The 22,008-nt window shown below is 35.6% G+C and overlaps 1 protein-coding gene across 2 annotated transcripts in view; it reads left to right on the top strand.

Annotated features, from left to right (window-relative positions):
• The window catches only part of ccbe1 (collagen and calcium binding EGF domains 1), a 341,539-nt gene that overhangs the window by 300,294 nt on the left and 19,237 nt on the right, over positions 1-22,008 (top strand). For both annotated transcript variants that reach the window (XM_039750495.1, XM_039750496.1), the window contains 2 exons: positions 17,218-17,335; positions 18,090-18,220. In XM_039750495.1, coding sequence (XP_039606429.1) covers positions 17,218-17,335; positions 18,090-18,220 — 249 coding nt within the window. The remainder of the gene's footprint in view (positions 1-17,217; positions 17,336-18,089; positions 18,221-22,008) is intronic.

Below are 22,008 nucleotides of genomic sequence, written 5' to 3'. Positions count from 1 at the left end.
AACTCTCAGGCTATGAGAAACAAGATTCTCTGGTCCGATGAAACCAAGGTTGAACTGTTAGGCCTCAATTCAAATGTCAGGTCTAGAGGAAACCAAGCACCACTTATCACCTGTGCAATGCCATTGCAACAGTGAAGTATGGTGGTGGCAACATTATGCTGTGGTGATGTTTTTCAGCAAAAGGGACTGTTAGACTAGTCAGAGTTGAGGGAGAGCTGAATGTAGCAAAGTACAGAGATATCCTTAATAAGAAACCTGCCCCAGAGCACTCTGGGCCTCAGACTGGGTTAAAGGTTCACCTTCCAACAGGACAATGACCCTAATCACAAAGTAAGGACAACACAGGAGTGGCGTAGGGTCAACTCTGTGATTTTTTTTGACTGGTCCATCCAGAGCCAAGACTTGAATCCAATCAAACATCTCTGAAGAGACATGAAAATCGGTGTCCACTGATGGAATCTGTCCAATCTGTCATGTACAGAGAAGAGTAGCAGAAAATTCACAAATCCAGGTATGCAAAGCTTGCTGCGTCTTACCCAAGAAGACTCCAAGCCATCATTGCCGCCCAAAGGAGTTTCAGCTTAATAATGAATAAAGAGTCTGAATATTTGCATTAATGTGATGTTTCAGTTGTTTATTTTTAACAGACTTCCTAAAATCTTGAATATCTTGTTTTCACTTTGTTATTCTGGGGTATTAAGTGTTGTTTGATAAGGGTAAAAATGAACTGAAATGATTTCAGCACAAGGCTGCCACATAATGAAATCTGTAAAACGTAAAAGTATCTGAATACTTTCTGAAGACACTGAATATTCCTACAGGCTTAATATAATAGATGAAAAATTTTGTCCAGGCATTTAGCCACCTATGACTTTTCAAGCCTAGTTACGCCAGTTTGGATTTGCAAGAACCAGAACCAAGACTTTGAAAAGAATTCTTCTGCCTTTAAGCTATAAAAACATATACTTGCGATTATGAACACGAACATTGAGGACCATGCTTTTTGACAGATAGATCGTTTATTACACGCTTATTGACAAACAGTTTATTAATTCTAAGGTGATATTGCAGTGCACACACAAATCCCTAAAAGATATACTGAACTGTAACAGTTAAATAATAAAATAAAAATGACTATAATCTATTTGAAATGAAAGCATTAAAGATGTACCATTTGTTGCATTATTTTTGCCATTGCTTGTATAAAGCACTGCATTATTACATTTTTGCACGCAGTGTTCCTGCCAGATGGCACAAGTCAAATATCTTTAAGAAAGTGTTAAGTTTTTTCTTTTCAATCTTTTTTCACATTATGTTTCTAACTGAATGCCTCTGCTTTAGAGGGTATTGGAATTTGCAGACCACAGCATTCTTCATTTTATACGTAGCTGCTATACCAAACTAGTTGTTTATATCAGACTTTTAGCAAAATTAATTTACAGTATTAAACTGATCCAGTTTATATTCTTGTCTGCCTTATAAATTAAAACATTTTGCCGTATTCTTTAGGGATGGCAACGCACAGGTGGAAGACATATTCTGTCTGGGTCAAAAATCCGTTCTTCACTCTCTAGGTAGAAATCTGTTTTCTTTTCTGCTTAAAGACTGAAAAAAAATGTTGGCTGAATATGGCCTATTGGGACCAATCTTGTGCCAGAAGTGGATGTGGTTGACCATGGAAGCAAATATATCCTGCAAAAATACGAGAAACATCCCTTTGGGGATTTCTTATTTCACCATAAATAGTATTTCCCATTTTCTTCCTAACAAACTTTATATGTAAAAAGTGTAAATGGTCCATTTAGAAGGAAAAACAGGAACATCACACATGTCTGCATATATATGTGTTTGTGTATAATATATATAATAAAAAACACAAAATAGAGAGGGAATCTTATGGGTATATGCATTGTGGTAAAGCACTTTATATGAAATTTTATCTGCCATATTTTAATTAGGGTTATGTAAATATTTTAAACTTTGTAAGATTCCATTTTATATAATTCCCAAAGCTAGTTAATACAATAAAGCTCATAATTCTGTCTACCACCAGAACAGCTTTCAAAGTTTTTAAAAAATCACATAATCATTCAATTCTTAGGCCAAGATATTTTTAAGATTTCTAATTTGAGGAAAAATTTGTTTATCTTTCAATAATTGAAAAAAATAAGTGGAATGCTTCAAGCAGAAGCAAAAACAAGCTGCTTGTTTAAGCATTTTAAAAGAAAACATTCAGATGTGCTTCTAGTTTTAGATGGGAGGAATACAACTATCTGGAATTGAAAGGGTTTTATCAATAGTGCTGAAAGAAATGAAATATAATGTTTTTAAATTGTTCATAAATACATTCCTGGATTCAATTCAGGAGGGAGAAGTACCTGAGGACTGGAAAGTTGCCAGTGTGACTCCAGTCTACAGAATGGGCGGAGTAATGATTCCCATTACAGGCCATACTACTTTCCCACGTAGAATGATGTCTGAAGTAGAGCAGAAGACTATTTATAAAAAAAAAAGAGAATATTGTAAATTTTATCCAGCAGTGATTTAGGAGGAGGGATCCTGCCAAACAATTTTATTAGACTCCAGCAGTAGTACATAACCGCAAGGCATGTGATAAAATTTACTTGGATATTCTGAAATCTTAAAGTGTGATTCAACACCAAAACTAAAATCCACAGGACATCAACAATAACTTAAACTTAGATTGTGAGCTGGGTTAACAAAAGAAGAAGAAGAACACATACACTCATATACACATTCTCAAACCTGCCATAATCCATGTCAGGGTCATCTGGGGATTGTGCTTATGCCTTTAGTACCAGGCACAAAGTGGGAAACAGCCCCAGACAATGGTGCCAGCTAATCTAACATGCATGTGTTTGGGAATTTGAAAAGAAATGTAAGTAGCTGGAGTACAAAAATATAAAGAAATAGGGAAAACGTGGAAGTTCAACACAAACAGCAACTAGGAATGAGATCCACACACAGCAGTGCTAGCCATTGTGCTTCCATACTTCCTACAAATAATATAGATTTAAGGAAAATACTCCACAAGTCATCTCTGATGTTTTTCAGGAAACTGCACTAGGGCAATTACTAATGATATTAACTCAAATATAGTGAAAGGGCAATTCAGATGAACCTTGACAATACTCAGTAGTGAGACAATTGAACGAAAACAAGTGTAAAGTTTAACATGTAGGGAAAAGAAACACTAACCTACTGTAAAAAAGCTGTAAACAAATTTAGGGATTTACTTTCACCAAATACTCCTACTCCATAAGCAATGAACAGTAGATGTTAAAATTCAACCACTGGGATTCTACTGAAAATTAAGAAAATTGTGATTCAAATAAGATAGCAAGACTGCATGTTGAGGCTTTTTCTGTTCACTAATATACAAAAAAAAAAAACAAGAAACTGTGTAAAAAAAAATGAGCCAAATGCATACAGATGCGTCATTCTCTGACAAGCTGGGGGGTAAGTATCTTTTTATTCATAAACAGTGAAGACTACCTGAGAGACTAATATGGGTGGTGTTATGATCTGAGATTGGTAGCATACAGTGTGTTGCCGCACCCACCACATGACAAACCCCCTCAAGATCCCAAATTAGGACTCGACTGCAGCTGTGAAATGGTTGACACCTCAACACCACACTCATTTGAATGGAGTGAAACAGTGTGAGTTTTTTTACTGTGCCAATCCTGCCATTAACCTCCAAGTTTTCCCTACAAGTTGAAGGACCTGCTTACAGGGCCAGATGCAGGTTAACATGTCCTGAGGCTTTTTTTTTGTTTCAGCTACATTTTTTCTGCTGCTCTATTGTAGTTTCTTGGAAACTTTAATTATTAAGGCAAAGCATCCATATATTTCTATTCCCTGATGTCTAGTCACAGGTTAATACAATTTTATTATCTTTAGTTTAAGTTTACTGCATTGTCATTTTGTAAGTTTCAACATATAATGGGGTCTAGTCAAGATGTGTTGCGCTGTTGCTTTGGACTTAACCCTCAGAAGGCTAGATGCATTACGTCACTAATGCTACGGTTTACATCCCTGCAGAGCATTTGGTGCAGAGCCCAGGATTATGGATCCAAATTAGGCATAAAGCTAAATTTCATTGTATTTCACAGTAGAAAATACTGTCAATACGAAATGTGACCTTGTATTGTGTATCGGATGACATTATCACATGACTGAAATTAAACATGAAGGCAAACAAAAATATCTTTCTTCAAAAGAAGGAAAAGAAAAATCCAATTGTAAAACTAGAACTAAAGGGTTACATGATAAACTGACTGCACTTTGGCAGAATTGTTATTCTCATTCTGTGTAATGTGAAGGTAAAAACTGTTAGGCCTCAACAGTCATCTCTGTATCTAAAAGTGGGCTGTCACGGTAGGTTAAGTGTTTTGCACTTAATTTAGTGAGTGGACGAGTGTGACGAATCATAACATTTTTAAATAAACGCACCACTGTCTCCATAGGCTTATATTCAAATTGAACTCTACAGGAACCAGCAATGCACAAACTTTTTATATTGCAACAGTTTTCATGGTAAACTCCTATGATACTGGGAGCAGCAAGCTGTCATTACTGTAGCTCCCATGAGCATGGATGTGAAAATAAGTGCTCGAAACATCGATAAACCTTTCACTTAAGAATTTCTCTTAAATAAGGTGAAATTGTAAAGAATTGGATCTGGCACTGTGCTTAAGCAAAAACAAGTGACACTTCCCACTGCCACCTTTTCTGGTGAAATCATACATCTGTCACTACTTTCTGTGCCTGGTTAGTGTTTCGGATGCTGGGGGTATTGCAGTGCGATCTCTTACAGGTTATTGCTGTGTGTGGACATTCTCATTTATCTTAAAAGGAAATCTAACGTAAGTTTTTCATACCTTCCGTCAGGACCCATAGATAATAAATCAGTAGGGCATACGATAGGGAAATAAAAGGAAAAGGGATTGTTGGAGAAATATTTAGTATTAACTCAGAAATTAAATAAATATATATATATATATATATATATATATATAATATTGTAAAAGACGAATAAGGAGACAGCACAAAGGTTTGGGGTTTCTGGCCCGTATACTGTAAAATTATCCACAGCAAAAAATAAACAACTGGTCAAAATACATAAACAAAAGTTCACATATGCACGACGCCGAAAATGGCGTTGGCGGCCATTTTTTGAAGGAGGAGCCGGAAGTGGAGGAATGCTGGGAAGGAACCATGAGGGAAGATGGGATCGATGACGTCCGGAACAATGGAGGAGGAAGGGCGGAAGTAACGTGCTGCTGAAAAATGAGGCTTATGGTGGCAGAGCGTCTTTTTTTCTGCAAGAAAGCAAAGGAGAAAAGTTAGTACCCCGCCACTCCCTGCCGGCGAATGTCTTCCAAAGAGTGTTAAGGTCCATCCGCGATCTCCTACTTGCGCATGTGTGACATATATATATATATATATATATATATATATATGTTTAAATTTGGACGATTTTGCACTGCAGTAACTGTATATTATAGGTTTAGTGGCTATCCCTTGTGGCTTCACCTGTGTATTAGTGAAACAGGACAGTGAGGAGGGCCCAACCCAGCTCTCTACTCCTGACGTCAATCTTTCCCATCCCGGCCTCGCTCAGATTAGCGTGAATATATTACTCCTGCAAGTGAATAATCATTCTTAGCACAATGAGAGATGTCGCAAAATCAACCAGAATGTTCAAGCAAATTATAGAAAAAAAAGATCTAAATCCGTTAAGTAGGTCTCTCATTTGCTAACTAAGCGGAGTTAAGGTTACGCCTGAGGCTGACTCATGAGTCTCTCTTGTATTCGCGCTAATAAATCCGTACCGCCAGCGAACTATGATAATGAGCGCAATGAGAAAGTCACAAAATCAATGGAATGTTCAAGAAAATTATAGAAAAAAACCCGATCTAAGCCCATCAAGTAGTTCTCTCGTGAGAATCGGACAGACACACAAACAGGTTGAAAAAACTATAAGAAATTTTGCGCTTGAAATTTTTAAAACCATTTTTTAGCAAGCACCTAGATAGATAGATAGATTATTATAATGTGTGCAGAGTACAGTGAGATTCTTACTAGCACTGCTCTGCAAAAATTTTAATATTTATTCCTTTTAATAAAAAAGAAAAAGCTTATGTAAACATCCACTAAAACATATGTATTTGTACACTGATCTGATGTTGTTTTGAAGTATTTTGATTTATGAATGTCTAATAACTAACACTAAACATGACATTCATTTTTTATTAATAATATAATATGGTGGGAATATTAAACCTTGAACGCTGAAGCTCAATATGAATTGTATCATGGGCAACGTATCTCATGTGCCTAATCCAACCCTTAAACAACTTCAATGCATGCTCTCAGTGGTGAATCTTTTCATTGCCGATTCATAGCAATTCCCCTTTTGATTCCATTAAGAGTTTTGCATGACATTTTTTGGTAAAGACACATCTCTTTACTTCTGATTCATGACAGCTCACCTTTTGACTTTGTTGTCAATTTAGTGTGTAGGTTTTGTGACCATACATTTTTTTAGTAACTGATTTCTGGCTATTCTTCTTTTTATTTTGTCCAAGGTCCTGTGTGTCTACCTTGACAATAGCTTCTGTAATTTCTGATATTGACTAACGCTATGGTTTCTTGAACATGTGAGCATGAGCATCAATATATGAGCAGATGACACAGTGCAATAAGAAGTGACTGGCATTAGGGATCTTTAAAATTCTTAGATAAGGCACAGATAAGTTGATACAGCAGAAAAGTGTCTGAAACTCTGCTCAATCCAACTCAGTCACAGGGACAGAAGCCTATCTGATATGGTGTTGAGGAAAAAGTCCAACTGTTCATTACATTTACTTATTTGGCTGACGCCTTTATCCAAAGTGACTTGCAACATTTAGGATACAATTAGTTACATTTCTTTTTGGTTTTCCAATTGGACCACAGGCAGGTCAAGTGAGTTGCTGATGTTCACGCAGTGCTGGTAGCAGGAATCGAACCCACAACCTCAGGGTTTAAAGTCTAAAGCCTTTACCACTTTAAACTGCCTTCATCAGAATCTAAAACGCTAATCTAAAAAAATCTAAAAAAGGTCAAATTCAGAAAAATCAGGCAAGAGGTGAGAAACCTATTTAAAGGTCTTTCATTAAAAAATCATGAGAAGATTAATTTTCTTTAAAGAGATGCATCTATAAACTTGGACAACGAAGTTCACATGCTGGTATTGACGCGATGATGTAAAATGCAGCAATACGGTGATCACTTTACAGGCAGTGTGCCATAAACAATATGACTTTGGCCAACAAAATATTCCCAAAATGGTTGTAGCATTACAGTTACATCAAATATACAGAAATTATTTAATAACTTTTAACCAGTTCAATAAACTTTAACAAAATATTTAAAAAAAATACTGTACACGGTCAAAATATTTTCAGTCATGACACTCTTTTGGCATCACTGGGCACAACACAATAAATGGCCCTAGACAGTGTACCCTAAGGCAGAATTCTTTTAGATGAAATTTGAAAAATCTAGTACGCCAGTAGAAGATACCTTTACAATTGAGACTAGAAAGCACTTCTTCATATAAAAGAAAAGTATCTAAAATAGCATGTGTTTGAAGTGGGTACCATACGTGACATATTGTGACAATTTACCTATGACTGTTACGGACTGAATGCTTTCCTTACTTTTGCAAAAAAGAAAGTAAAAATAAAATTAATAAAAGTTATGAATGTAAGACTAATTATTTACTAAACTATTAAAGTAGCGATGAGTATACTGTAACAACTATCTGTGAGGCAGAAAAAAGTTAAGAATGAGTACATTTTGTTTTCCTCTAATTAGCTTGTAATTAAATTCACCATTATGGCTGTAAAAATGGATAGCGCTACTGCCACCACACTAGAGCCTTCAGATTTATTCTTGCCTGGTTACAGAGTGTCCATGTTATCCCTTTGTTCATAAATTTTAAGTGTGCTTTGTCCATTTTAATTTTCTCCAATGTTCCATTTATGTATGTTAAAATAAGCCGCTCATAGCTGTGCCTTGAGGTAGATTCCCAAATCATTTAAGGTTGATTCCTCATTACTTTGCAATAGAAAAATGTTTACTTGTATTGAAAAGTGGACATAGCTCAATTTTCCCAGGCTTTGAGCAGCATACAAAACACTGTCTGCTATATGAACAAACTTGACACAGTTATAAGAAGCCAACTGCCCCTACTTTGAGCCAACTTTTGGTCATCTTGCTTTCTGAATTTCATCTGAAGACCTGAGGTATTAATTAAAAATGAGCTGACATTTCTGCAGACCAAGGCAAGACTCACCTTTAAGGACATTAGTCTTAATCTTGTACCCATAGTCTAAAGTCATTAGTAAACCTGTGTACCTATAGGTAGGAACCTTTACCTGAAAATACGCTCTGATCAAATCAACAGAAGCTATTTGAGAGGTTCATGCTGTCATTCTCTCTGTGCACTGAAGTAAAACCCTTGCTTGAGACTGAAAGAACCCTCTTTGGCCCGTAAAGTTTATTTTATTCCTATAGCTCTTTGAGGATGACACTCTGAACTCCCTGGGGGGTGGAGACACAAGTTCTAAAATGAGCTGCTTCTACCATTAGCTCTGTCCCAATGACTGAATCCAAGCTTTGAGTGGGGGCGTACTTCAAGAAGTGAGCCTTAGTAGTTGTTCCAGGAACAGATGGACTTTTCCCTTGAGGCTGCAGAGAACACATTAAAGAGACCAAATGCCTTAAGCAGAGGAAAACTTGACCACATCAATGATAGAGACAAAGGACAACTTGGCAAAACAATGAGCGCACACCACTGCAAAGAAAGATTTTCAATCAGTCCAAGTGTAAACACGTCACATCATAAGGAGTTACTATTGTAAAATTGCTTTTACTGCCCCAAGATAAAATAAAACCAAATAGCTAGTAAAGAGTCACCCGTGTATATTTGTCAATGGATAACAAGGTCATAAAATACTGTGTTGGGTAAGCTTCTCACTAAATTGATAGTAAAAGAGCTTTGCATGACTAAACTGCATACACCCTCTGCACCCATGGCTATGTACTGGAGAAAGAAAATGGCGGACAGTGACGTCATGGAAAGATTTCAAAAGAGAAACACTAAACACAAAGAAGCATATACAGTGGAACCTCCGTTCACGAACGTCTTGGTACACGTACAAATTGGTTTATGACCAAAAAGTTCACCAAACTTTTGCCTCGGTTCACGACCACACACTCGGTATACGAACAAGCCAGTTTCCCTTTCGGTTTGTACATGTTCAGTCTCTCCCTGTGCATTTCCTGTGCAGCGAGCGAGCGAGCGAGCAAGAGAGAGAGAGAGAGAGACACACACATACACACACACACAGGCACGAGAGAGAAAGACACACACACACGAAAGAGACAGCGAGTGAGCGAGAGACGGAGGGCTGGACACTTAAGGAAGAAAACGCTTGTTTTTGTTTTTAGTTCCATTTACAGCGATCGGTTCATAGCGTGCATTGTGGCAATGTTACTTTTCTTGGTGGTTTATTAAATTACGGATTTTTTTCCCTGTGCTTTAAAACTCATAAAAAAAAAAAAGTGTTTTTAGTGAGCGGTTCCTAGCACTATAGCACAAACTCTTGCAGTGTTAGTTTTCTTTGTTGTTCAAGGTTTTCTCAGTGTTATTCAATGTTTTTACATATAGTTTACTGTTATGCTGTGTGTTCTATGGTATAATTAACTATATTTGTGCTTAAAAACTAAAAAAATATATATTTACATACAGTTCGTATGGTCTGGAACGGATTAATTGTATTTACATACAATCCTATGGGGGAAATTGCTTCGGTTCATGACCAAATCGATTTACAACCAGAGTTTTGGAACAAATTATGGTCGTGAACCGAGGTTCCACTGTAATCCAATGGTCTTTTCTTTGTTGTATGGTTGTCAGTGTTCCACATCTAGAAATTCCATCCATCCATTTTCCAACCTGCTGAATCTGAACACAGGGTCACGGGGGTCTGCTGGAGCCAATCCCAGCCAACACAGGGCACAAGGCAGGAACCAATCCTGGGCAGGGTGCCAACCAACTGCAGGACACACACAAACACACCCACACACCAAGCACACACTAGGGCCAATTTAGAATCGCCAATCCACCTAACCAGCATGTCTTTGGACTGTGAGAGGAAACCGGAGCGCCCGGAGGAAACATGTAGAAATTAAGTACACTATTTATATGTAAGTAATTATCCATCTTATATAATCTTTGTGTCTCATAAAATGAACAGGCCTCAGTTACCTTGACATGAATCTAATGGGTCTAATAGGCAGGAGCCCCCAAAGTGAGAAGATGATTGAAGGATCTCATTACTAGCTAACATTGCTGAAAGCCAAGGGATTCTAAATGAGTGGGCACATAAAGACAATGAAACCTCAGCTTCAGAGCTCCTAATCTAAGCATTGTTGTCCCATCTTTTAAGCTGCATTTTTTCCAGAAGAATGACCTTTACTTAATCCTTTTACACTTTTTTATATAATCAAATCAAATGATTAAACATGCAAAAGACCTTGCCATGTTTATAGAGAAAAAAATTGAGATTTACACTCAAAAGTAAAACTGAGGAAGTGACCTAACACACAGCTCAGAAGTGCATAGTAGATGTTTTCTCCTCAAATTGCAAGAAAAGAATTCATTCATGATACGGGAAGGAGAGTATTTCAAAATAGCAGAAACTAAACAGGTTTTTGCTTTAATTTTTTATGTGTGTGTGCAGAATAACAGAGTACCTGCAGAGTGAACAGATGTTCATTTTTTTACCAGAACATTTCAATTTGGTGTTTCTAGAAATAAGTGTAGTTGTAAAAGTGTAAAACACGCTAATTTTACCAATGAGGTTAATAGACACTGAATGCAGATTAGACTCCAGCATCATAAACCAGGTTGGTTTCATATTTGGGAGCTTGTGATGGAGATAATGTCGCTTTGGCATCACAGGAACTACACAGTGATTCTAATGGGCAGGGCCCTTAGATATGATGTGTAATAGGCTCCATTTATTTCGCCACAAAACGGCAATACTGATGTGTACCTGAACATTTTTGACTGCTTTATGAATGAACTGGATGGCCGTGAGATCAGTGAAGGTTATTTCCAGCAAGGGCAACCTCTCACACATCAGCTCGCAGTATGGCACAAATTAAATCCTTTTTTGGCATTTAGGTAATTTTCAAAGGGACTATGGCCATTTTGTTCCCAGAACCTGTGAGCTCCGGGTTTCTTCCTTTGGAAAGCGCTGAAAGGAAAAGTGTACAAGAACACACCTTGTACACTGGAACAATTACAGCAAAACACTGAACAGGAAATTGCTGCCATTTCCACTACAATGCTTGCGGATACTTTGGCTAATATGGAGTGCCGTGTGGATCGGTGTTTGCAAGAAGGAGGTGTCTGTTTCCAACACTGAATGTGATTGGATTGTCTTCACATCTATCAACACATAGTAACACATCATGGTGAGAATGTGAGCATGTCAACATGGAACATGAGTCTTACTTCAATTTATATTACCCTAACTGGTGTATGGTATTGTGTTAGTTCTGCACCTCTTGTTTTGTCCTTTCATTGTGTTTTTATGTGTATTGTTAGAACTTCCATTGGTTTGCTGTAACTAAACATTTTATTTTTAAGTAATTAAGATAATGTCACAGCTTAATGTTTCTGAACACTACAGTTCTTTATATTATGAACAGTATTGCCTGAGCAGAGAAGGCTTTGCCATGACATGGGACAGGAGGGTGGGCCATGCATGTGTAAAATTAATACTTGGTAGCCAGGGATGTGGCAATGTATTACATGAGGGGAATATTATTTTTAAATGTTCTGTGAATACAACTACTATTTTGATTGTCTGACGTAATGTTTTATTTATTCTATTAGACTGCTGTATGCGTGTGCTGGTTAATGTAATAATGTCTATTATGAGGTTATCTCATAAAGATGGACTGCTTTTGTTGTTGGCCACGATATTGAATATAGATACTGTAATAACAGCATTCTATTTTTAAATATTATGATAGATGGAAAATAATCAAAGCCTCTATCTTCGAGTATAGCAATATTTTTCAGGATTTAACCTACTTTCAGTCCAGGAATCTTATAGTGGTTTTTAGTTTCTAGTGTCAGGATGCAAACTTGGTCAAAGGTCTACTGGCACATAGGCTAGATAGTGGACATGTTAAGAAGTGGGATGGAGTGATGAGTGTTGCATTATATGAGCGCTTTGAGCATGGGAAAGGCACTTTATAAATAAAATGTATTATTATTATAGCCTGGCTTGTGTTTATTTTCCTTTTCATTGTTAAACTACTGGAACATGCAGACCTACGGTACTGAAATAAAAGTAGTCCATATAGCGTAAACTAAACCTTCCCATTTTGGCAAGACATTCCATTGTTTTCACCACTTCACAGTGATCACTTTGGTAAAGATGTAAATCACTGGTTGCATATGCTCAGAAGTTTTGAGTATTTCTCATTTGTTGTTATGCATTTCACTTCAGAGTCATCGTGTTTGCCTGTGTATATTAAGAATTACTTTTTGCCTAGCTGTGTGCTTCAGTGTCTTGTCTTATTATTTTGTGTTCTTCATTACTTAAATGCCTTATTGCAATTTGCTTGATGCTCAGCAGATGTTGTTGCTCTTCTTCCTCTTCCTGCCGCTATAGTGGTTAGCACTTTATTTTGCAATCACTTTGCCATAAGCACATGGGCACAAGTCACTTTTCCATTGTTTCTGCATGTTTAATAAAGTCTAATGTTTGATGGTCAATAAATACAATACATTCAAAAACAGGATGTTGTTTATATAAACATGTTGTTTTTATAAGGCAAAGTGAGCAGCCTTTTAATTAATGTTTAATGGGCAATAAACATAAAGCTTACACTTCATTATGAACTCTGAACATGCATTTGACAATCTTCTCCTTCTTCTTGATTGTCCGCATGTTCTTCTCCGTCTTTGTCTTTTTTGCATTTTGTATCCTTGAATTGAAACTTGGCTGATGTCACTGCTCTTCTTCTTCTTCTTCTTCCTGTTATGGGGTTCATCATCATGAAATTGACATCTGTGGTTTACTTGATGCTCAGCAGATGTTGCTTTTTAAAAAAATTTCTTTCCATCATGTCACTTGTTTTTGTTTTCTTGCTCTCACTTTGTCATGGTAAACACTCAACAGAAGGTCACTTTACTGAGGTCCCTGCTACCTACATTTTTTTTTGAATTTTCAGATCAGATCAGGTCATAAGCTTTCAATTAAGACCAAGCTCAAGGTTCTAGCCCCAGTACTTTGCAAGTAATCATATGACAGACTGACCTGAGCATAGCATTATATTATATATATATATATATTTATTTATTTGAGGTTTTGTTTTTATGCTTTATTTTTTAGTATTTATGTACTGTATCTTTAAATTTTCCTCAATTCCTTGAGTTTGTGATGGGACCCCAAGAGGCAGAGCCACCCTAATGTCACTACTGCTGGGACCAACTTCAGCTTCAAAGTGAGGTGAAAGAGATGGTCTCAGCAGTGGTTTAATAAATTTGTTGGAGGTTTCATGGGAATTGTTTTTCTTTGGTTTGTAGGTTCGGACTTCTGCAGTTTGTATTTGTTTACCCTGGGTTGCTTTTTTTGGACATTTTCACATAGTTTGGGACATTTTAAGTTTCTCCCTGGGGACGGTCTGTCTGTCTATCTATCTATCTATCTATCTATCTATCTATCTATCTATCTATCTATCTATCTATCTATCTACTTATTGCTTAAACTTTAAAAGCAAGGGCCCCATTTTGTGTCTATGCTGGCCAAAGCCTACCTATGGAGTTTAGGGTCAGGCTACATGGTTAATCTATGGGATATTCAAATGATTACTTCAAATTAAATAAATGTCCTTTTCAGCTCTATATATGCCTAGGGAAATAGGATCTGATCTGAATTCCATGCAGTACTCTGTGGTTACAGAGATGTATTTTATTCACTGTAATAAAATCCTTTAACACAAAATTAAAAAGATGGGTGCCACCATCTAAATGGATTTTTTTTATGATGGCTGCTCATTTACTGTGCGCAATTAAACCACAGGCTAGACAAAACCATAATCAAATACCAAAACAGACGTCATAACAGTTAAATTCTTTAAAGCCAAAACTTATTGGTTAAGGAAGAAGGCAGAGACGGGTCAGTGTGAAAGCCAATAAACCTCACTTAATCAGTGTTTTTAGTGTAAAGGCAGAGGGAAAAGTACATTGGAAATGAAGGAAGACAGTCAAGATTCAAGTCAAAGCCCCTTATTCACTCAATCAAATCTTCAAAACCTTTGATCAAAGTCCTTGTTTAACACACTCCAGAAGACCCCAGAGTGTTACACAGACTCAAGCCTCCCTATGTCTTACTCAACCAGCCCTTCATGTGCTTCTCACTCCTGGATTTTTGGGTGCACCACTCACTAGAGTCTCTCTAGATTGTACCTTCTGAACTTTCACAGGTAAACACCAGCCACATATTTTCTTTTTCTAGAAAAAACATTTTCTTTTTTTCATTTTATGCCCTCAGATACCACTGTTTCACTTTGCTGCCTTTCTTCTTAACATAAAATGTCTTTTCTGTTCTCTTTGGCTATTAGACCTTACCCTTATTCTTTGTTAATTAGTATTGCCTAATTTTACTTTTATATTTTGCCTTTTTTCTCTTTCTTCATCCTGTAAAGCACTTTGAGCTACATTTTTGTATGAAAATGTGCTATATAAATAAATGTTGTTGATTTTGCTCTTTTCTATTTATTCATTTTTCTTACTAGACATGTTAAAACATCTGTAAATTTAAGCACATGTTCTAACTTTCCAAAGCTCATCACATTAAAAATAACAAAAAAAATCAGATAAGCGACATCTTCCCTATTGTAACAGAGGCTAAGTTCTCATTTTTCATTGTTTGACAGGTGCTTTACAGTATATAAGATGGCACCCATTAACATATACGGATGGTAGAGATGCAGTTCACAGCATACCTTTAACATATTACTGTTGAGTACACTTATTTCAACTTAAAGGTCATATTTATTAAAGAAATACACACACTAGGCTAAAAGCAACATTAAGGGACATTCAGATATACAAATATTTACTCTGACCCAACATTTCAGCATGTAGGTATTTATTAAGTTAGTTGTTTCTGTACTATTTTCTTTTCCAGCATCTGCAAAGTAGAATGGGAAATGATTATTAATTGAGGTTGAAGGAGCATTTCATTATCCCCTAAATCACCTGGCTGCATGGTGTGATTGAGCTGTGCTGATCTGATGGGCACTGTTACTGAAGACAAACTACTTAAGAGTGTTTTAACCTGTCTGATAAATTTGTTTAAAGTTCTTGTAGTTTATAAGGCTTGAAGGAGTTTACTTTCTTATCAGACATGAAGTTAAGCTACTCATCTCTAAAAGGTTTTATTTGCATATCATTTTTGACATGTTAAGTGATAAAAAGTAAGACATTTTAACTTAAAATAGTAAAGTCATTGTTAAATGAAACTGTTTAGTTGAGATAATGTGATTATTTTGATTATGAAACATTTAAGCAATAATTTATCATGGATGTTTAGTCAAGTCTGATTATATGTGAATGTTTACAAAAGGGAAATCTGTAAATGTCTACTTTAGGCCATCTGATTATCTCCGTTTTAAATGTTTTCTGCTTTCTGATATACAGTGATTTTGCTAAGTTTTGTTTCTGTTTATTAGGCCAGTCTAGATTAATTCCATGTTGGAAGCAGTACATAGAAAGTATTATTTTGTTTTCTGTGAGTTAATTAATGCACTTTTGAAAATATATCATATGTGTACATATGCACAGAAATAATGCTTGCTTTTGTATTCGTCTGTAATTTATTTTAGATTTGAAAATTGTTTTAAATGCTCTGAGCTGATCTTTGGCACAATATAAGAATACCATAAGTGTAAGCTGAAAATGCATTATAGTGCAAAGGATATAGAAATGATGAATGGTATTTGGACTGAATTTTATTTACGGTAATTTTCTTTTATTAACAGCTCAAAAATATAATTAGTGCCCAAAACGTAATTCTGCATTTTTTTTTTTTTTTGCATACTCCATGTTAAATTTCTAATCTGTCGTCAACCAACTAGTTACAAAGTTAATTAATCACTGAAACAGGGATTCTGTTGTAGCATATGGGTTAATATCAAAATTCAATATATGTAGTAAACACAAATACTTGTACTATATATTTCAGGTAATGGAAATACTTTGTACTTGTCAGCATTTTTATAACTATTGGAAATTCCCTTAAAATTTTTGAAATGTTTGAGTGCAATTCTACTGATGTTTTACAAGACTGTTGAGCACTGGCAACGGGAATGGCTTCCACATTTTGTATTTGCCCAGTCACTTAAGGTCAACATTAATATGTTTAGCTCTAAATGACAGTAATGAGAAGGCTTTATCTAAATAATTATCTGAGAAGAAGTACTTTAACAGAACATCTATGACAGTGTATTCGTGTATATGTTTGTGAGTGTATCACGCATTTCTTTCCCTTTTACATTTGCGTTTATTTTGCAGAGCACAAATTTACCAGATGCAGTGATTTCCAGAATCTTATCTAAAAGCAAATCCCTGCCTTCTGGAACATGAGACCCAATAAAACACTCTTCCACCTTACTCTGCTTTATTGGCTACTTGAGACCTTTTCATTTTATTTGTTCATTTTTAGCTTTAAAGGGGTGCAATTATTTTACAATGTTTATATGACTTTATTACTCCCAGAGGATAAGGTTGGCTGGCCTTAACTCAGGTTCAGGTTGTCCGTGTATGCTGCTTTATTAAAAAATGTACTATGTTGGACACATCCAGATTTTGTTTCCTCTATAAATTGACAAAATATTACTTTTAACCTACATTTTGCCAATGCCAGTGTTCAAAGAAGTTACACACTTTTATTTTGTGATTTTGAAAGTTTATCCTATTGAAACACATTTGCACTTTACTACTTTTTCTTTTATAGTATTTTAGATTATTATGTAACTATTATAGGAGGACCTTGTGTGTCTTTGTACCTACTACTCTGCTATTTTGAAATAATCAGTTTTCCTTCCTTTTAGATTGCCCTACTGCCGAATAGTGCAGAACTAAATAAGCAAATGCTAAGTGAGAAAATCCAGTCATTACATCCTTACTTACCTGGACCTCCAGGGCAAATTGGACCTCCTGGACAACCAGGTAAGATATATGACACTGTATGAATTAAGCCATGATGCGTTTCCTTTAGTCATTTTTACCCAGATCTGTTTTTTAATATTCATACTTATTGTTTTAAATGTAAATTAATTGTATTCTAGTTCCAAGCTCAATTAGTTCAATACTATGGTTTCATTAGTAATAAGACATTTAATTTGAAAAATGTTCTTGTCCTAGAACAGAGTACTGTGTTCTTTGGAAAATGCCATTTTTCTCTGGTATTTTAGAAATACTTAATTTTCACTTTGAATGATGTTAATTTTACATAGTAGCTGAGATAAGAATAAAAAAGAGGCATTTAAAGTAGTCATGAACAATATTGTAAATAAAAGATACTAAGTACAGTCTAGTCCTAATAAAAAAAAAAACTTTGGATTGTAATCCACTAAAACAAATGCATTCCGAAGATTTCTAGTATAGCAAGTCTTGTGCTTCATTGTATAAAACCACATGAACCAAAATGAGTTCAAATACTTAATCCACATTATTTTTTTTCGTTTTTGTGTCAATAGTATAGGACATTTTCAAAATACAATGTGAGTTAATGTACAAGAACAGAACCATAGTCAATGCATTCCCGTTATTAAATGCTACCAAAGCTGTTACTGAATAACCATTCCAAATGTTTCCTCAGGATTAACAGATTTAATATTTTTTTTTATCTAGGGATACTAGCATTTTAATATTTCATCTAGTATACAATCATACTACTACATACTGTTTTCTTTTCATGCAGGACCTCCAGGTCTTAAAGGATCACCTGGGCCTTTAGGACCACCAGGACCACCAGGACCAAGAGGAATGATGGGACCTATGGGACCTTCGCCAGATATATCCCACATCAAACAGGGAAGGAGAGGACCAGTGGTCAGTACCATAACTAGTACCTGTTTCTTAATATTATTTGACACAAATATCTCAATTCCTTGTTTAAGACATTACAGCATAAAGCACTTCTTGTGTCTTTTTCAGCCTTTTACTATAGACAAGTGTCCAATTTGGAAGCTTCAAGGAGCTTGTGCTTCATGTATCATGTATAATTTATTCTGTAATAAATCTTTATTATCATAGAATTCACATTCTAAACAATAATATACATTTTCCCTTTTTGAAATTTCCCTGACATTTGTCATCAGATTTATAAAAAAAAGTTAAATTACTGTGAAAAATTCATCCCAGCACTAAATCAGGTGGACATAAACAATCATTTATTTATACAGTATATTTTCAGACAAAATGTGTAGCTTAAAACACTTTACAAGAAGTAAAAATGAATTACAGCTACAAAGAATATAAATAATACAAATACAAATAAATGCAAATACGTAAAAAAGAGTCCCTAATGGAATTAAACATGACTTTAACACTAGAATTACCAGACCCTACGAAAATATTCGTAGATCCGTCCCACCTTAAATCGCTTCTCACCTCTGTGTCAGCGTCTTTTGTCCTGTAAATGTGTGGACAAACAGCAAACAGCAAGCAGCCTGCTCTCACATCCCCCCACCCTACACAGTTTTCTCAGCTCAAGTCTGTTTACCTGCGCGTCAGTTGCTTAGAGTTGTATAGAGTGAGAAGTCAAGCAAAATGACACCTTTTATAAATACAATATCGTTATTTGGAACACTTGCATTTCATGTGTGTTCCTTGTCTACAATGATCTATGTAAACACATCGTTAAAACAGAAATGTTTTTCATGTTTTAGTAATAATTGACAAAATGTAGACATGAATTATATAATGTGTGAAGCCTGAATTCCAAATATCAAAGAAACAAAAGGTACAAATATAACAGAACAAATGCGCTTCTATTCAAGAATATAACTGCAGAAAAAGAACCCGCATTAGGGTGCGATATTGACATGCATTTGCTATGATTGCTTCGGTGGTGCAACGGTATCAACTTATGACTGGTAATCAAAACTTCACGGGTTTGATCCCAGACGAGTCTGTTTTGAGAAGTCAGCTGCACGTATTCTTACTATTTTAGAATAAAAACATACATTTGATTCCAGTCTGTAACAGCCGGTGTAATTTATGATACTTGTAATGGTTAGCTTTGGGTTTTTTTTTTATAGTTTTACTCTCTCAGCTGCATTCACGATCCCAACACCCCGACTTCCCTGCATTTGATACTGCTGTTTTCACATAGACGCACTATACCAGAGGTCAACGCAGATCATGACGATGGTTCTACATCGGAGCAAGAATGCACTTTTGCCATCGCTGTACTTTGTGGGGGCCAACAGATGCAATTTGATAATATAATACACCTCCAATAAAGGGTACTTTTTCCTCAAACTTTTTCTTTAAGGTGACAGCAAATGTAAATGTGTTAATAATAAACAATTGTGACAATTAAATTCATCATACCCTGAAAAAACTGTACATGTCTCCTATCCTTAAAACAAACAGAGAAACATTCTGAAAGATTTCAATAATAGATTAGTTTACCGTTTCATATTTACTTAAGCTTGCATATGTCATATTCATTATTTCCCCTTTAAAATGTCAGGTAGCCGCTCTTCTTAGTAAACAGATCCCCAGTAGTCGGATGAAGCTATTGAAATGTCCGTGGAGTCATTGCACACGCGTCCACAGCTTACAGTATGCCAGAATGTGCTGCATGTATAAACAGCAGTGTGGCAGTCTCACCAAACTTCTACCACATGTATAACACCACTGTAACAAAATATTTAATAAACATAAATGTCTCGTTTAGGAAGTGAATAAAAAAATAGCAATGTTCAAACTATAAAAACAGTAAACCCAGTCCTAGAACTCACCCAAATGTTACACCATGCATGCATTTTATAACTTATTTAAGAAATAAGAAAGCACTTATTTTGTAACAATTACAATATGTAGATGAACAAAGTAATAAAAACATTTAAATATTGTCAATACTACTTGTATACTGTTTTGTAATTTCTTAGTTTGAAACATTTTAATGTTCATTTATATTGTAAGTTTATATTATGATATTTCACTTGGGATTGTATGTAAATATTTAGCAGTATAGTTGACTCTGGGAAACAATTATTCTTTGATTAATTTGACTATGCCACGTAAATGCCAAATTTACACAACTTATAAAAAACAAGGAATTAAGAAAAGACTAAGTTAAAGAAGTTAGTTATTATGCGTTTTTTAAAATCTTTAGGTATATTAGCCCGGTGTGTCTTGATTAGTAAAGCATTCAAGATTTCTGAAGCATAAAAGCAATAGACCACTTCACTAGTTCTTTTATACTTGGCTCTTGTAATAATAAGTAAATCAACAAAAAAAGATTTAAGAGTACAATTAGGAAAGTTAGGGGGTGGACATTACAAAATAAGGAGGTTCAAGATTATGTTGACAAGTTGCCCAAGTTTGACGGGAACAGTCCAGATTACAGACTGTGTGTGTCGTGTATTTTTCAGGACGGCCCATTTTTTATTAATTGCATCCCATTTTGTGCCTACCACCTAGAAAGTGAACAAAATCTCCCTTTTCCTCATGTTTTTAGGAGCCTGAAACACTGAAGGGTTTCATGTGAATTTTTATAAGCTGAACTATAATCCATGGAGGTACCCAGACTTTGATTACATGTGTATTTTTCCAATGTTTTTTGCAATGATACTTCATTGGGGAATTCCCCACCCCAGGTTGATTTTATTTGCATCTAGCACACTTACAGGATTAATGAGTTGTGTCCTATTTTTGGATCCATGACAATCTGCCCCCCTATCCAAGAGCTTTTTATACAATGAAGACTATTTTAAAATCAGTTCTAGAGAAACACAGATAAACAGTGTAGCAAAGCTAAAATCAGTTTTTTAGTTAAGATTCCATATGCCGCATTCTGAACTAGTTTTTGCTGGTATATGTATTTCTTAGGTACTCCTGTTAGGAATGCATTACAGAAATCTAGTCAGCTAAGAAGAGCAGCATGCATTCATTTTTCAGCGTTTTGAAATTTCATAGATCTAGCTCTTGCAATATTTATTTAATGACAGATCACAGTCTTAATATGGTTAAGATGTGTTTTGAAGTTTAGGTCCAAGTTCATAATGTCTTGATTCTTTACATATGATGCGATTTGTAAGACTTAACCTTAACTTTTTATTGCTACCAATAACTAAAATTTCAATATGTTACTGCTACCAATAGCAAAAATTTCATTTTTTCCTTGTTTAGTTTATGTAAGTTAATACTTATCTATTCTGTAATGCTACTACAACACATGACCAGCCTCAGGGTCCTGCACTGCTATAGTTATGCAAAGCTGTATGTCAGCTACATAGCTCTGGTTGCTCATCTTGTGTTTCCAAGTAATATGGTTTAAGAGGAGCATGTACACTGAGAATAAACAGAAGGCATGAAATTGATCCCAGCAGCACACCAAAGACTATCATAGATCTCTGATATACAGTCATCACAACTTACAATTAATTTCCTTCCTGTTATATATGACTGAAACCAGCATAACAATAGAATCCCTGAAGCCTATGAAAAAAGTCATAATGCTGGGCCACCTTAAATTCCCCTGCACCTCTTCCTCAACGTCTTTGTTTTGCAAATGTGTCAATCAGCACAAGCAGCAAGCAGCCTGCTATCTTGTCCCCCACTGATGCAGTTGAAGTTGTCCCAGCTCAATTCTGTTTATCTAGGTG

Source organism: Polypterus senegalus, chromosome 4 (genome assembly GCF_016835505.1).
Source record: "Polypterus senegalus isolate Bchr_013 chromosome 4, ASM1683550v1, whole genome shotgun sequence".
NCBI lineage: Eukaryota > Metazoa > Chordata > Cladistia > Polypteriformes > Polypteridae > Polypterus > Polypterus senegalus.
This window is presented reverse-complemented; position numbering and strand designations above follow the sequence as displayed.